Source organism: Buteo buteo, chromosome 5 (assembly GCF_964188355.1).
Source record: "Buteo buteo chromosome 5, bButBut1.hap1.1, whole genome shotgun sequence".
Taxonomy (NCBI): Eukaryota; Metazoa; Chordata; class Aves; order Accipitriformes; family Accipitridae; genus Buteo; species Buteo buteo.
The window spans coordinates 33,502,619-33,519,520 of NC_134175.1; the positions used below are offsets into that span (position 1 = coordinate 33,502,619).

Sequence of the window (16,902 nt, forward strand, 5' to 3'; positions counted from 1 at the left end):
CTAAGATCATTTACACATTCTAAATGCTTAGTCATTTATTTTTCATGACACCTTCCAAAACATTACTCTATTGAGTGGACTAACAGAGACAAAATAATCATAGCTAGGGGACTGCCAGAGCCCCAAACAGAGAATACAGGGATTTTCTTCGTATAAGACATCAACAGGAAAAATCCATTAAGATACACAGGAATTGCTATGATAAAGGCAGTGATGTGCTAGAACAGTGATTTCCCTTAGACTTAAAATCCAAGCATAGACAATAGGAAATTGGAATGAAAAAAATAGTTTTAAAGAAAACAACCAGCTGTAATCAACCCATGCCAATGCACATGAACTGCCTTCCTTAAGCATTTCTTAAACTTTCTTAGGTAAGTGTATCAAAGATAAAAAAACATTATATGTACTATATGAAAAAGCATAAATGCTTAACGTTAAGATGGATAAACATAGGTGAGAGAAATCCCATGTTAGTGTGTGCTGTTTATTTGAATGATTTAATCTTTTTACATATTTTAAACAAGAACTTCCAGAGGATATAATTGGAACATTCATTATCTGTTATTTTTTTTTTCCTCTTTTTTTTCAGAGCTTGAAGAATCCAGACAGAAATGCCCACCATGCTGGTACAGATTTGCAAATACTTTCTTGATCTGGGATTGCTGGAGTCCATGGTTAAAAGTAAAACATGTCGTCAATTTAGTTGTGATGGATCCATTTGTTGATCTTGCTATAACTATTTGCATTGTTTTAAACACCTTGTTTATGGCCATGGAACATTACCCAATGACAGAACAGTTTAGCAGTGTACTTTCTGTGGGAAACCTGGTAAGTGGTTTGTCATACACTACTTGGTGTAAAAATACCATTTTCTAAAAGTAGAAATGCATAAATGCATTGCATTGGTTTTAAATTTATTCCAGGTTGGGTTTTATAACCAGTTCAGAAACTGTATATATGATTTTCATAGATAAAGTGATTTTTGCTGGAGCCATTAACTTTCATGGATTTATTTTGTAACTCCTATAACAAAATAACTGAATATGTGTGGATGTGCAGTATTCACTCCATTGTCAGATATCTTGAGGTCTACCTTGGGTTTTTTCTTTAAAATGTTAAGGTAGATTATCTAATTTTTACCATGGTACTGATATTCCATCACAGAAAATGCTTTTCTTCTGTAAGAAATTGATGAAATATTCAGATGTCAGAATTTCTCTTTGAATTTTTTTTTGGTTACACTACAGTGAAAGTACATTTCCAAGAAAGGCATATTTCTTGTTAGCAGTAAGTCCTTGCCACTTTAGGTAACTAAAAAATAATAAACTATTATTTACTCTCTAACAAAAAGCACCTTGTATCTGTAAGTTTATTAGTGATGCCTTTCCCAATTTTAACCTGATCCAGGTCACATGTAATTCCTTTTCTGAGCAGATACCTAAATGTTAGTAACACTTAAATGTTCTTGTCTGTTTCTCTCCACTTGCTTCTAATGCTCAGGAAGCAGAAGACTGAACCTTGCAAATGTTTGTTTCAGAAGAAGATTCATACATTTTTAATTTTTTGCCAGCTCACATAACTACCAATAGTTTACACAGGAGAGGTCTGGATTGGCTCACACAGCATGTAATCCTGAAAATCAAAAACAACCAAGTGTTCTGAACTAATCACTCAAAAAGATTAGTTTTGAAAACTCTGCTAATATTTAAATGAAGCAGTAATAGATTTCTCAGTCAGAGTATGTTTCAAAGTCTAAACATTTTCCTTATATGTACTGGTAATACATCCTTCTATTACTTTTTTTAAAAATAGAACCAAAATTGAGTTTACTACCTACACGTTCTTGTGCATGTTACACTTTCCTTTCTCCTGGACAAAAATCTAATTGCTGGCATGTTCTTATATTCATCACAGATTACAGAATATTGTATTTTAAAATGTTGTTCTGTCATATTGTTAGAATTATTTCTCTCCAACCATTTATACTTACAATGTCTTCTGCCTTTTCCCATCTCATATTTTAACTTTTTTTACTCCAAGCTAGCAACAGTCATATTGTTAACTACCTTTGTAACAAACCAGTATCCTTAATTAGGACTATATATATGCAGTGAATACTATTCCTGCTGGTTTCAATTAAATTGTTCCTCACTGTATTAATCTATTAACCTTAATTTTGTGATTTCCATTCAAAATATGTTAATTTACTCTTTGCTTGTGACATCACGGTCTGTTTGAGGATAAATTAAATATGACACATATGACTCTGCCTTTTCTGTAGCATTTTAATGAGAAGGAAGCAATAGTTCTAAAATGCAATGATTCAGTTTTGTAATACTGAGTCATTCAGTATTCAAAAGTCCTAAGTATTTATAAGAAAACTTGAGTTTACTTCTGTTAAAATGTATTTTTGTGTATTTGGGGATGCAGTTATGCTCAAGAAAAAGAAGTTTGTGGATGGAATTGGTTATTTTGTGAAGGAAATATTTTAAAATGAAATGTTTTTCATTGCTTTTTTTTCAATTATTTTGACAAGTATGACAGTTTTATCAAGAATAATATTCTTTGTTGTGTTCTCTTTACCACACATAGCAATACCTGTTACATTCTTCTGACCATATGGTAACATCTCTCATATATCAAGTTATTAGTATAGTATTTCTTGCTAGATTTGTAGTTTCTCAAAAGTATACACTTTTTAAAATGTTAATATTTACACTTTGACAAAGGTGAATGTTCCCACAGCATTATATCTGCCTCCTAATCTTCTTAAATTAAAAGTTAATCATGAGTATAGTTATATAGTGTTGCAAAAAAGTCAGCTTTGCTTCCATAAAACTTGCTGTAAGAGGACTGAGAACAAGCTGGGTAAAGAACTGGCGTACTTTAGTAGATTTTTGGATCATCTAGGATATCCTTTGAGTGTTGTGCAGAATATTCATATGTTTTTAGTGGTTTTGCATTATGGTCCAAAACTTCTTTATTATGCTGCACAAACCACTGATCACTATTCATTGAAAGAAAGTGTTGGGTTAAATTCTGGACTTCAAAACACTACGGAGCATTGATAATTTCACATTTGGCACTTCCAGATATTTCAAAGAACATTATCGCCGTGAAGTTCTTTTTCCCAAAAGGAAATTGCTGTCACACAGAATAGTAGCTGTGTGTGAAACATCTATATACTTACAAAAAGCCCAGTGCAAGAAATTCCAACTTCCCATCTATTCCACCCATACTCTTCAACTCTGACCTAAAAGACAGACAGACCTTGGAGAGTTTGTCCTTAGGGAGTCTGAACTTAGAGAGTTTCTTCTAACACTTCTGTTTAGACTGTAGCAAGGAAAAAAAATAGCTGTCAAATCTTCTTTTGCTTTACTGGGACTACCCTCTAGAAACAGGACTGGAAACACCTGATCATATCACATCATCTGCTGGACGGATAGTCCAGCACATAGCAGTCAAATATGAACTGGAGCTGAGCTGCTGACTGGTGAATAGCTTTTTTTATGTTTATCAAACCTCTGCCCTCCTATATCTGTCCTGATTTAATAATTTGTTTTTCATTATCAATTTTCAGTGTTTAGATGCAATTTGGAGATAGCAGTCAGCTATTTTTTATAGTAACCAGGTACAGGCAGCAAGTATGAGAACTCAAGCTGGATTAGAAAAATTTACTCAGGTATATAAATTTCTCATAACACCTGAACTAATTAATTATATTTTGTTTTAGGTATTCACTGGGATATTCACAGCAGAAATGGTACTAAAGATAATTGCCATGGACCCTTATTATTATTTCCAAGAAGGCTGGAATATTTTTGATGGTATTATCGTTAGCCTTAGTTTAATGGAGCTCGGTCTTGCAAATGTTGAAGGATTATCTGTTCTTCGGTCATTCAGATTGGTAAAGACCTAGATAATTAAATATTTGCATGCAATTGTCTCATTAAAAAAAAAAGTGCTAATGTCTGTCATAATTACCGGTATTGTAAAGATATATACTTAAATGGCACACACTATTTTTCATATATGCCTAATTTGCATGCCATATTTGATAAGTACAAGTTTAAGATGTTTGTCAATTGATATCCTTTGATATCTTTTGGTATCAAATTATCCTGTTGATATCCTATCCTACTGGAATCCTTTGCCAGCATAAGACTAACTGCTAACTTTTGAGAATTTTGTAAATCTTTGTTATACTGATTTCATTAAGATTCATCAAAGCTGAATATCTGTAAAAACATACATATTGCCATCAACATAAAGAATCATCCCATTTTCAGTCTTTATATTGTGAACATTACTTTGTGTTACTCATAAAGGCCCTAAGTAGATCCTCTCTTCACAACATTTATTTTAATGGGCACTGAGAATAAACATACAGTAACTCCATTACATATAACAAAGAGTCATAATAATCTGACTTAAATTGAAATATTATTGAGTTTCTACTAGAAATGTCTTTTTTATAGCAATTAGTATTGTACACATACTAATTTATAGATATGTTAAACGGAGGCACAAGATTCGTGATTTAAGTCTGTATTACTAATAGCTATCACATTACTTGAAAACCTAGGTTATTTCCTAATATATAGAGCAGGAAGGAGTGACTTAGTTTACTAGCACCAGTTGCAATGGTACCCTACTTCACATACCATCGTTTGGTTACTGAATATTATTTTTAAGTTAGCATTTATGATTTGAATGGATGTGACAATATCAGCATCAAATTTTTGGTCAAAAATTGTCCTCTGACTAAGCCTGGAAGACCTAATGTGGTCCTGAGGGAAATGTGGAACAAAGCTAGCAAAGAGTGTGTAGTTAAGATGATGAAAAGAGTACAAACTTCTAAAATGTCTTTAAGAATTGTTCAGTAATCATCTGTAAGTGGATGTTTAAAAATACTAAAATCAAATGTGGTACAAACACAAATTATGGTGTTTTTTTCCTATGTGCATCACGAAATGCTGAACACTGCAGTTTAGGCAAATAGTCCATGCTCCCTGCTTTCCATTAAAATAATAATACCTACCTACTGAAGAACAAATTAATCTACAGAAACATCTTGCTAAACAACTTGGACCTAGCTTCTATTTCATAAGTACCATTAATGATTCCTCTGCATTATTTTTTTTCAGCTTCGAGTTTTTAAGTTAGCAAAATCTTGGCCAACTCTAAACATGCTGATTAAGATTATTGGCAACTCAGTGGGAGCTTTGGGAAATCTGACCCTGGTGCTGGCCATCATCGTGTTCATTTTCGCTGTGGTTGGGATGCAGCTGTTTGGGAAAAGCTACAAGGAATGTGTCTGCAAGATCTCCAGTGACTGTGTGCTTCCACGCTGGCACATGCATGACTTTTTCCACTCTTTCTTGATTGTATTCCGAGTGCTGTGTGGAGAATGGATAGAAACGATGTGGGACTGCATGGAGGTTGCAGGCCAAACCATGTGCCTTATTGTTTTCATGCTGGTCATGGTGATCGGAAACCTAGTGGTATGTGATGAATGTTTTTGAACATTAACTCTGATGCAAAATGTACATAACTTACAGCTAGGCAATGAGAATGTTTGTCATACTTCTATTTAAAACATAAATCTGATTCTGCTAGCTTTTGGGTAAAAACTTGTGATGATTCCCTTCTCCCCCTTTTCACTCATTTGCATACACTGAAATACTCTCACTATGTGTCCAGGAATTTAGGAATACACCAAAATGTCAACTCAAACACCCTATCATAGGAGTGCTGCAGCTAGTTTAGAGGTGCTCTTTAAATCCAAATGTCTTCCTAACTACTTTTGAAATAATAAAGCTTATGCTGCACTAGCTCCTAGGAAGCTGCTTCTTTGGAGAAAAAAAATCTAATGGACTATCTTACACATATTACAGCTAATTCCAGCACTAATATGTCTGACTTAATAAAAAAAAGTATATATCTTCAACTTAAGTACTGAACTTTTTAGCCTGTTTAGGTGTAAAAAACAAAAATGAAATACAGATTGATTGGACACCCATTCCAGCATAGAAATACTGTTCCAAATTCATATTGTCTTCTTTCTTCCAAGTGACTTTTTACCTTCAGCATTCTTTTCTGGAATTGTGAAAGTCTGCAGAATTAAATTTCATAGAGAGTACAAATGAGAGACCTAACAAACACATTTAAGAAGGGGGAAGTTTATTTATGCCATTTTGCCATATCATGACAACTTTTGATGCTTGGTGGTGTAACAGACTGAAAGTATGAAATGATTAATTTCTTGCAAGCTTTAGTGAAATAGCTACAGTTTATAGGAGATTATATTAAATGAACAATAACTATGATCAAATTCTGAGGCAATAAACCACAGTCTCAGGCAATACTGGTGCTAAGATTGTTACCTGCTGATGAAAGAAGTCTATTTCATTTTAAATTCCTACATAAGAGCAAACAAAATTTTCATTTTTTTGCCAAGTGAAAAAGGAAAAAAAATCCACTTACAAATTATATAGTAGTATTATAAATAATAGAGATTAAAGTGTAAAATTCATTTTAAATATTCCTTTTATCCTTTTATAACAAGCTTTATAGAATTTAAGAGGCACACCCAGAATTAACAGAAAATCACAGTCTCATGGTATAATCTTCCAAATAGTAATTAGAAAGTATAAGTAGGTTATTATAGCATTAACAGATAGAAGTTTCTAAAATATCTGCATCATAGAAACCAATGTAATTTTACGAATCATGTTTGTTTAATTCTACTTAAATTCCAAGTGATTTTAAGAGATTTAGACAGAAGCCTTTCAAACCTCTGATGAATGTGTATTGCTAGAATTTTTATAACTTTTTAAAAATTTTAGAGTCTAAGCAACCATGCTGCTTCAAACAAAGATCAAAAGTTAAAAATATTTAGGTATTAGCTTGTCTGTTTTCATCTTCTGAGTGAATACTGATCAAAACAAGTAAGGAGATCTTTTGTAATTTAAGGTGCTATATGGTTGTCTAAATTAGTGAATGTTGTTTTTTCAAAACAATGTGTGCTATTTGACAGTATCCTGTAAAAATACTCAATTCTTATATGTATGTATTTACTATACAGCTGTATTCTCTCATCTTTTAGGTATTGAACCTATTTCTGGCCTTGCTGCTGAGCTCATTTAGTTCAGACAACCTTGCTGCTACTGATGATGATAATGAAATGAACAATCTCCAGATTGCTGTGGCAAGGATTCAGAAGGGAATAGATTATGTTAAGAAAAAGATACAGGAGTTCATCCAAAAAGCCTTTGTTAGAAAGCAGAAAGCTTTAGAGGAAATCAAAGCACTTGAAGAGCTAAACAACAAGAAAGACAGCTGCATTTCCAATCATACCGCTGTTGAAATAAGCAAAGATCTGAATTATCTTAAAGACGGGAATGGAACTACCAGTGGTGTAGGCACAGGCAGCAGTGTGGAAAAATACGTAATCGATGAAAACGATTACATGTCATTCATAAACAACCCAGGCCTCACTGTGACAGTGCCAATTGCAGTTGGAGAATCAGATTTTGAAAATTTAAATACAGAAGAATTTAGCAGCGAATCTGATATGGAAGAAAGCAAACAGGTAGGATTTTTTCAATCTTAACAATTAAATTGTAGTCATGCATTTACATGTTTCTTAATTACATATTTAGAATTGTTTAAAAGCTGTCTTATCCCATACAAATATATTTTATATTTTATTATTTTATATAATTATAATTCAAGAAAAAAAATAACCTACATGATGGGATATTAGGGCGTCCTTAGAGTTTACGTTTTTAATACTCTGTTTATTAGCATTTGAAAGATGTATAATTTTCAGTATGGTTATCTCTTTCACAACTTTATGAGGTTTTAGGACTAGCACACACTTCATAAAGCATTCTTTCTGTAGTACCTATAATGTGATCAGGATTTATGGGATAAGAGTATTGTAGAAGGCTAAGGAACAATCAAGAGTACACAGCGTTGCATACCCAATCAAATATAAGTGGAGAAAAAATATTTTTTTCTGTATTTAGGGTAGTTCTAAAAATGAACCCTGAGACATCATAAAGCAGTGATGTATTCTGGATTATCTAAAAAGTTTTGTGAGTAATACTCATACAGATTTTGGGTTCAGAAACTATGGCTGGCTGAAGTAATCCAAATACCAATCAATGTCATGATGAAGCAGTATCTCAAGTTATCCTGGAGAGCAGAATAATCCTGTAATATAGATGCATGTGGAAGCAGTTTACTTGAAATTACCATTGCTATTATTATTGTGCAAAGAGACAAAAGCTGGTCTAAAAACCAGAAGCCATGTGCCTCAAAATATAAGTGGCTTAAATACCAGAAGTGGTCACAAACAGGTGCTACTCAAGGAAAACTTTGTATGTTGGAGTAATGTTCAATGACAAGCTAATAAATGCATTAGCAGAATATAATTATATTCAATGCCATTAGAAATGTAGGAACTGTGAGGTTTAAGGGATCAGGAACCACGGATAAATATGTTTTCAGTTAGATTAGAAGCTCTGGTGTTGTGTGAGAACTCATTAATACAAAAGGGTTTCGTTACCGTAAAGAAAGTTCTACAAAGAAGCCCTGCATTCATTACTGTATCATAGCTGTATAGCTGCCATATTTGCAAATAATGCTGTATTCCTCAGCAATACCAAACCATACCGCAAAACTTTAATGGATAGACATGATCCAGTTAATCATAGTTGGGGTTTTTTTGCTAAAGAACATGAAGGAACTTAAAGAGTGTGTGTTTATTTGCAACTGCAAAGAAGGTTACTCTGCACAACAACTGTAAGATTAAGAGCAAGATATTCTATCATCTCAGTTGTTCAGTTATGAGACAAATATTTTCAATGCAGATGTATAAGATAGTATAGCAGTAGTGCTTATCCAGAAAAATTTAAGAATATAAGAGATACAAGAAGTGTAAAGTGATATAATTTATGAGATCAACTACTATTAAAAAAAAAAAAGCTTTCAGAGTTACTCTGGGTCTGAGAGTATTTTTCATCTGAGCTGATCTAATAAAAGTTAATTGTCTTTTCCAATGAATCTTGAGCAAAGTATTCTAAGTCTTTTCATATATTCTGATGTTCTTTACAATGACATTTTACTATAAATTTTCTGCTTTCCTTAGTTTTGATAGCAGTTAGTTTTCATAAATACAGTGATGAGTGCCTTCCTAGTAACATCATCTTATGAAGTTACATGCCTAAAAATTTCATGAATATGTTACTTTTTAAAAAGTTTTTAATATGCATTAGGAAGTTGGGAGGCTTATAAGCTGTGCAGATGCTAAATGTGTTGGTTACGTGACTTGTTAGCTGCAGCAGCAGAGCTGGCTTGGGAAGTTCCCATCCACACCTGGCTCCTGATCCCCTGGCAGTCTTTACTTTCTTTGCTACAGTGCTTGTGGGTCCATACTATAAGGCATGTCACTAGAGTGATGTAAGTTAAATAACATCATCCCATAGGTATTACTTATTTATTTCTTCTCTAAGATGGATTGAATGCTTCAGTTTACAGTGTACTGCCATATATTTTATCAGGACAGCTGAAGACAAAATAAAATGCTTTGCAAAGGCAGAAACTCCTCTGCTTTCCAAGTGAATATATGAAGTACGTACACCCCCCAAAAATGGATTAAAAGCCCTTGTTGTGCTGAGAAGTTCTGAATTATACCGATTTCAGGGTGACTTTCACAAGTCAATTGCTCTGTTCATTCCCATCTTTGCCTGGTTCAGACATCATGCTTTTTTCTTCTAAGGCCATCCTGAAGATTCAGGACCGTAATAAATAAAAAGGGATTTTGCTTTTTTTTTATGGACTTTAGATGTATCCGTATGTCTTCAGGTAAAGAAACCAAATCCAAAAGTCTGTACAAGCAATTTGAAAGTGAAAATTTCAGGTGATTGTGGGAAATCTGCCAGTAGATGATGGATGGCGTTTATATTAAGAACTTGTGGATAAATTTTCAATGGGGATAGGATAAGTTTAGAACTTCTGTGGAGCCTCAAGATTTCCATAGAATGTAATTATCACTACCATTGTGAAGCTGGAGCAATAGTGCTTCCCTCAAGTTCTGCTCACACACAACTGTTTAGCATTTAACTGTCTGACATGTATTCGTACAGTGCAAGTGTGCATATTGTGAATGGTACCTAATAAGACAGGAATTTCTTACCAGTGCCCTGAAAACTGTGAATTCTATATTAATTGCAGTTTCTGTTCTGTATTCCTTATTCCATTCCTTCTGGATGGTTTTTAGGGAAAGGATAAAGTGTTTTTCATTGTGTGTATAAAAAACCACCTGCTTTGGTAATATACGAACAGATGTTCTGGCATGTGACAGGAATTTGTGAAGATTCCCAATCTTCTCCTACCAAGTCAACAGTACTGTTGAATCTTTTGCTGCCTTCTGATCGTCTTTTGAAGAAGATAAAGAGTGTATTGGCACAGCATTTAAGTTACCTCTCTAGAACAGTACACCATTATTTGCTTTATTTTGCTTCTCAAGGGATACCACTGAGACAACATTTCTGCTAGGAGAAGGCCTGGTCTGCAAAAGGAGGGATAAGAGATGGGGCAGAACTTTCCCTGCCTTAACTGTGGCAGTACATAGCATCTAAAATACCCTCAGGAGGTATCCCCTTTAATAACTTTTTATTTAACAACACAGCTGTGGGAAGCTAGATCTGCACAGGAACTGTAAAATCAACCATTTTTTTTCTGGTGTCTTACTGACTGTCACTGACGTTAAGAGCACAATGATTATTTAAAGTCTGTCAGCAATAAGAGGTTATGCTAGAAGTGGGGCAGGGACTGTGTGTCCCTGAGGAGCATGCAAAAAGCAGGTCATTACTATAGAAATTGTCACTGTGGTGAGTGAGGAAAAAAATTGTAATTTTTCCTATTTATATAGTATATATTTCCTATTTATATAGTATACCTATATACTATGGTACAAAATAACTAGCCACCAAGCTTCTTTTGGAAGGCTGGTTCCTCCCCGCCCCCCCCCCCCCAGGTTCATAAAGACACTTTCTAATTAATTTTTTAGTTAATAACTTTCCAAATCTGCCAGAATCCATTCTGGAACCTGGTTGCAAGTTCCAGGTGTAAACAAGATCTTTCTAATACTTATTACTAGAAATTTGGGGAAGTCTCTGGATGAAACAGGACAATAACATTTATTCGATTTAAAAGTTACCCACTACCAAAAGTACCTGAAAGAAGCAAACATTTCACTGATACTTTGAAGGAGGATTTTTTTAATATCTACTATCAGAAAATAGAGGTGAAATACCCAATGAAATAACCATCAGAAATAACAGATTTTTGTTTTGAAAATCAGATACTTGAGATAATTAACTTTGAAGATAATAAAATTATAAGCAACAAAAGGGGATAATTTAGTGTTTTTTAAAGTTACCATCGTGGATGCTGTTTCTATTCTAAAATATGCCTGCTAATCAGTGAAATGAATGCACTATGTTAATCTTACCAAACATAAGAATCCTAGCTATTCTATTTCTGTACCACTTAACAACTGTTCATTATATCTGAATCACAACTTCATAGAATAAAGTTTTGGATTTCAGCATGGAAAAGTAATTACAAATGTATTAATCAGTTACGGAAAGCTTATTTCACAACTAAAAAAATACATATACCTACAGGCCTATATCATTCAGAATTCCAAAAGCCTTTCTATCCACAGTGTATGTGCAGTAAGTACAAATTCAGATTGGAGAAGTAATGCTGCTCAATTAACTTCTGAAATCACAACAGATGGTTTTAATAAAATTTAAAATATCCTTCATCATCTAATCCCCTGAATTTTCAAAACAAGGAGTAAGTTCAGTTTTCTGATTGGCTTCACCAGTGCCTTTGTGCCTAGGTGAAGTAAAAAGACAGGAACACAGTTATTGCATTCCCAAAAGTTAAGCGTTGCCATTGGGCTTCAATCAATTTCTTAGCCAACCAGTAGTGATTTGTTGGATGATTTTTTATAACATTTCTTTTAAAATATCCAACAATCTAAATTCCCCTTTTCTAAAACTGCCCATTTCTGGGACTGTATCTTCAAAAGTCACAGATTCTTTAAGTTGTGGACTAGCTGTGGGTAACTAATGAATGAAACCATATCTCTGGACATACTGATGGGCCATTGTCTGGACACCAATAAAATCCTCTTTTGAAACATTTAGAGGGAGAGATTATAGAGTCAGAAGTATATAGCATACTAAATCTAAACTAGAAACTTACACAATATGACACTTTACATTTAATTTGAACAGAAATTAAGGAGGTGTATTCTCATTGAGATCTATAAGTTCTACCACCATTATTAGAGGATGAAGGAGGAATGGGAAGACATACATCTTCAAAGTATTTTGCTTACTGTATGTACATTTTTGGCAAATAAGAAATAATCACATAGTCAGTTAAATGAAGACTAGAACATTAAACAGAAAAAACCCTTAAAATTTTGATTAATATGCATTAATCAAATTGCACTATATAAATACTGGAATACTTTCCAAACCTGCTAACCATGTCTTTACTAATTTAATTCATTGTATTTTTATTTATGAAGCACAATTTCAGAGTGCAGATTCTTAGGTCCAGCTTCTGCATTTCTTATTTCTCTAAAATAAACTAACAAGTTCTGTAGAAAAGTTTGTTGAACATTTCAGGTGTTATGTATTTCCCTTTTTGCCAACTGATCATAAAATATTTAATAATTATGTTTTAATTGTCTTAAAGCCATGTTTGAATTAGAGATTCCAAAAAGAGGAAAACTAGAGATCCTGTGTCTTGAACTTCACTACCTACCATTCTTACTTCTCACAGGGGTAAAACCAAGCTGGAGCAATCAAGAATGCAGCTCTGGTGCTTTTTAACCAGGTAGAGCAACGTGTCACCATTTTCACACAGGTTACCTAAGCAAGTTATACATATATATGTATATATATATATAATCACTTTTTAATGGATTTTGACTGGCCTGCATGCTATTCAGCTATGTACCTTCCCTATCCATTGCAAGACAGTAGAAACATGCACAGCTGCTCTCTGCTGAGTCACGGGACTCACATCACAGCATGGTCAGGCGGGATTGGCAACCCCGACATATTTTTTAACTCTGCTAATGATTTTTCTGGATATTTTGATACAGTCTTTAGCAATAACTGCATGCTCTACAGGTTTTGAAGTATGAATCATAAGAGTACTGGAATGTTATATGTTAAAGAGGCCAAAGAAAAAGGGAGCATGCATAGTTTTTAAAGAATAAAAACAACCCTTTTTGATTCAGCCCTTATAAATGTAAATTTTTAATGAAATGTGTTAAGTGATTTATGTAATGATTACTGCCACAACTTCAGCTCCTTAATGAACAACATTTAAACTATTGCAGTAGCTACTTGCATAAAAATTACACTGTTATGCTTTTAAACCTACATTGCACTGTAATGCAAATATTCAAGATGCTACAAACTACATTCTGTATTCATTTGGGCAGTGCATATCTTGAGTTTTATAAACTGTAAGCAGAGCCAATAGTTTCATAATTGCTAAAATTATACTTAGCAAATAACCCACCTTAAAAAACTCTCGAAGCAAAGCATTTTACAAATACTGTTTTCTTAAACCTTAAACTCCTTCATAAATAGTGGTATTTTGGAATGTGTTTCACGATAGCAGTCTGTGACTGAGTTGGAGGACTTTACTTGGTGCAAATTAGAAAGACTATGGAGTAGTTGGCATAATTTTTATAAAATTCCATATATATTTACCCTAGGTAGTTTTTCATTATAGGCAAGTATAATGTTCATTGACGCATAATTGGCAGAGCCTTCAGGAATAAGGACAGCAAATATTGCACAGGAGCCAAAGATACATGAAACTAAGGAGGTCAAATTACCCTAGTAAAACTAGGTGTCAAAATTTTGTTGGGATTGAGGTTTCAGTCCTATAGCAGGATTCAAATCTGTTTCCTTCAGGCAGAGTCTCACTGGCTTCAAAAGGATAACCAAATGGTTCATTTTGTACCATCAATTATAGTGTAGTATGATCTACCCATATTATATCGTGTTATAAATTGTCCAGAGATGCCAAAAGAAATTCATACTGGTATGTATTCTGAAAATTCTGAGATTTTACTCATTAAATTTTAAACCAAGATATGCTTCAAACGTCAAATAAAACTCTAAGGAAAGAGATTTTTAAAGTGGTTTTCTTAATATTATATAAAAGTCAAATATCATAAGATCTGAGATTTAAAGTCAGTTTAGAATCACTTTGGAATCATTGATCCCCATTATTTTATATTTTGTCACTCAATTACAGTGCAGCTTTCAAGATTCAAAGGATAAAATCACATGGCTGAATTACTAAAGGCAATTTGTAATGGCTGAATCCCTTTATTTGTCACTTGAATCATGAAGCCGTTTGTAAAGCTTAAAATTTTAGTAGCCTGCTCTTGCTCTTATTGAAATCTAGAACAAAAACAAATGAATGAGAGCAAGACTGGGTCTTAAGTGAATGCATTTTCCTGTAAATGGGCACATTAACATGCTGTTGGTCAAAGCTTGTTTTAATGATCTAAGCTGTTGAAAAGAGATGCACTGCTCTGAAAGGACAGTATGGAGGCTGATTATACATATATTAACCAAGTATTTGGGTTGGTGATGAAGCATTTTTTTTAATTTTCTATCCTATACAATAGTAGCTATAATACTATTTTCAGAAAAATATAATCCCATTCAGGTAGTTTTTTTTATTTTATTTTATTTTTGTGTGTGATTTCCACAGTATTGCTCAGGCTTCTGCTCTAGTCAAGCATGTGGTTTTGCTGATTCAGGCCTTGAGAATGCTGCATCATAAGCAATTGCTTTCAAATGTATCTTTGTAAAGGAAAATGTGATATCACTGAAGATGCAAATAAGTATTTACAGGGCATGGCGTGTTCTAGAGGCTGATAATCACACTTATGAGGTGAAAAGAAGATTTTGTTAATCCATCATGTATCTTCAGTTTCCTATTAGTTCTATTAGTTTTATTGCTAGAAAAAAAGATCATTAAAGTCACCTTATTTAAAATGCAATGGTTCTTTCCTAATTTAGGGTCTTGAAGCAAAGAAGAGGAGTTTTATTAACTTAATGAGGTTTTTTTACAATGCAATTGTTTGAGATTATTTGAAAAATAATGAAGAGAATTCTTTATGTGAAAAATAATGAAGGGGATTATAGTAGGTTTTGTTTGTACTGATTATAAATTGCACTGCTATTACTTGGTTTTTAGCAACTATGCTGACAGGACTATCTGCAACAGTTTACAAGGGAAGATGCAGTTAAAAAATTGCTTTAATTGGCACTCATATAGATTAATAATTGATGCTTACTGTGAACCTTTATCTTGCTACTATTAAGTCAGTAATTGATTTAATGATGATGGATCAGGCCATGAATTAGTTTTAATTTTCCTAACTTGAATGTGACAGATTATTATTTTCACAATATTTGGTTTTTATTTAATGAAGAAACTGCCTATAATTTCAGTGACAAATTTCAGACTTCTTATTTCTTTGTATTACAATGATATATAATAAGAGAGTTAATTCACAAAACTATTTCCTTTTTAAAGAGAGCCTGATGTGCGGATAATAAGGTGGTGTGCTAATAACAATTAATATAGCATACATTAATGTGCATTTTGGTCTGTAAATGTAATACAGAAAGCAAAGTTTAAAATATTCTCACTACATGAGGTACACAATATTTTATTTCAGACTTAGTGCTCTACATGACTGGTAATAAAAAGATTCCATTTAGAGGCAATACAGCTGTAACTATTTTACGTATATAAATTTTGGAAATCACAGAGGAAGTGCAGTATGAAAAAGGAAGCATGATATTTTAACATGTTTACTAAGCAAAAATTAACCATTGGAAAATCCAAATCTCAATGTATTTATCCAAATCTTTTCACATTTGTCAGTGTGATTTTCCATGTATGACAGATCATGATATTTAAAAAAGGAAAGAACGGTTTTCAAACGCATACCTGTGTGCTTGTCAGAAATCTTTTCTATTATGGGACAAGTCCTTTATTTTTGGTCACAATGCAGTAGCAGCCATGTAGCCTGAGGTTTAAGTGACCATATATTGGCTACATTTGCATGTGTGTGTGTGAGGGCAGCTTCTTGAAACTTAACCCTGAAATTATCTATCACCCAACATGAATTTTTTTTTTAAACTTCATTCATCTCATGAAAGAGTTGAATATAAGGAAAGAATTGCTTACCAAACTATATAAAGATATATGTGCCATTTACTTAATTTCTGGCAGAAAATAAGGTCTTAGCTCCCAATGCATTTTTGTGAAGGGACTGGGTTTTAACTGAAGAGTTAAGTAACTAGTTTTAATTTGCAGCAGTGTCTCTGAAGAAGAGAATACATGGAAATGCCTCACTAAAAAGTTATTGTTTATTATTTGTTGCAAAATCATTCAAATAATCTGAATAGTATTTTTTTATATTCTAAAACTGTCACTATCTTGAAAGCTAAATGTAAAAGTAATTTGTATTAAGCATTCTTTCAAAACATTTGTATAGAAAGGTCTTCATATAGCTCAAAGGGCATGACCAGATCTGCTTAGCTGAAACCACAACTCTAGTCTGTGACCAAATGCCCTTTTGTTACATCAGTGCCTGTACAGTTTAAAGTATTTGTTAGAGGTGCATGCTAGATTACCCCCTGAAATTCCTATGTATTACTGCTACATAGTATAAACCAGAAGTATTTCACTACCATGCTTTTTCTAATGTTGCTTTCTGATTACAAGCCTTATTTCACAGTAAAAAAGAATGTATTTTGG

At 33.3% G+C, this 16,902-nt stretch overlaps 1 protein-coding gene across 17 annotated transcripts in view; it reads left to right on the forward strand.

Annotated features, from left to right (window-relative positions):
• Positions 1–16,902, forward strand: part of LOC142031643 (sodium channel protein type 2 subunit alpha-like) — a 59,199-nt gene that overhangs the window by 20,201 nt on the left and 22,096 nt on the right. For all 17 annotated transcript variants that reach the window (XM_075029318.1, XM_075029331.1, XM_075029333.1 and 14 more), the window contains 4 exons: positions 590–828; positions 3,734–3,907; positions 5,148–5,504; positions 7,109–7,594. In XM_075029318.1, coding sequence (XP_074885419.1) covers positions 590–828; positions 3,734–3,907; positions 5,148–5,504; positions 7,109–7,594 — 1,256 coding nt within the window. The remainder of the gene's footprint in view (positions 1–589; positions 829–3,733; positions 3,908–5,147; positions 5,505–7,108; positions 7,595–16,902) is intronic.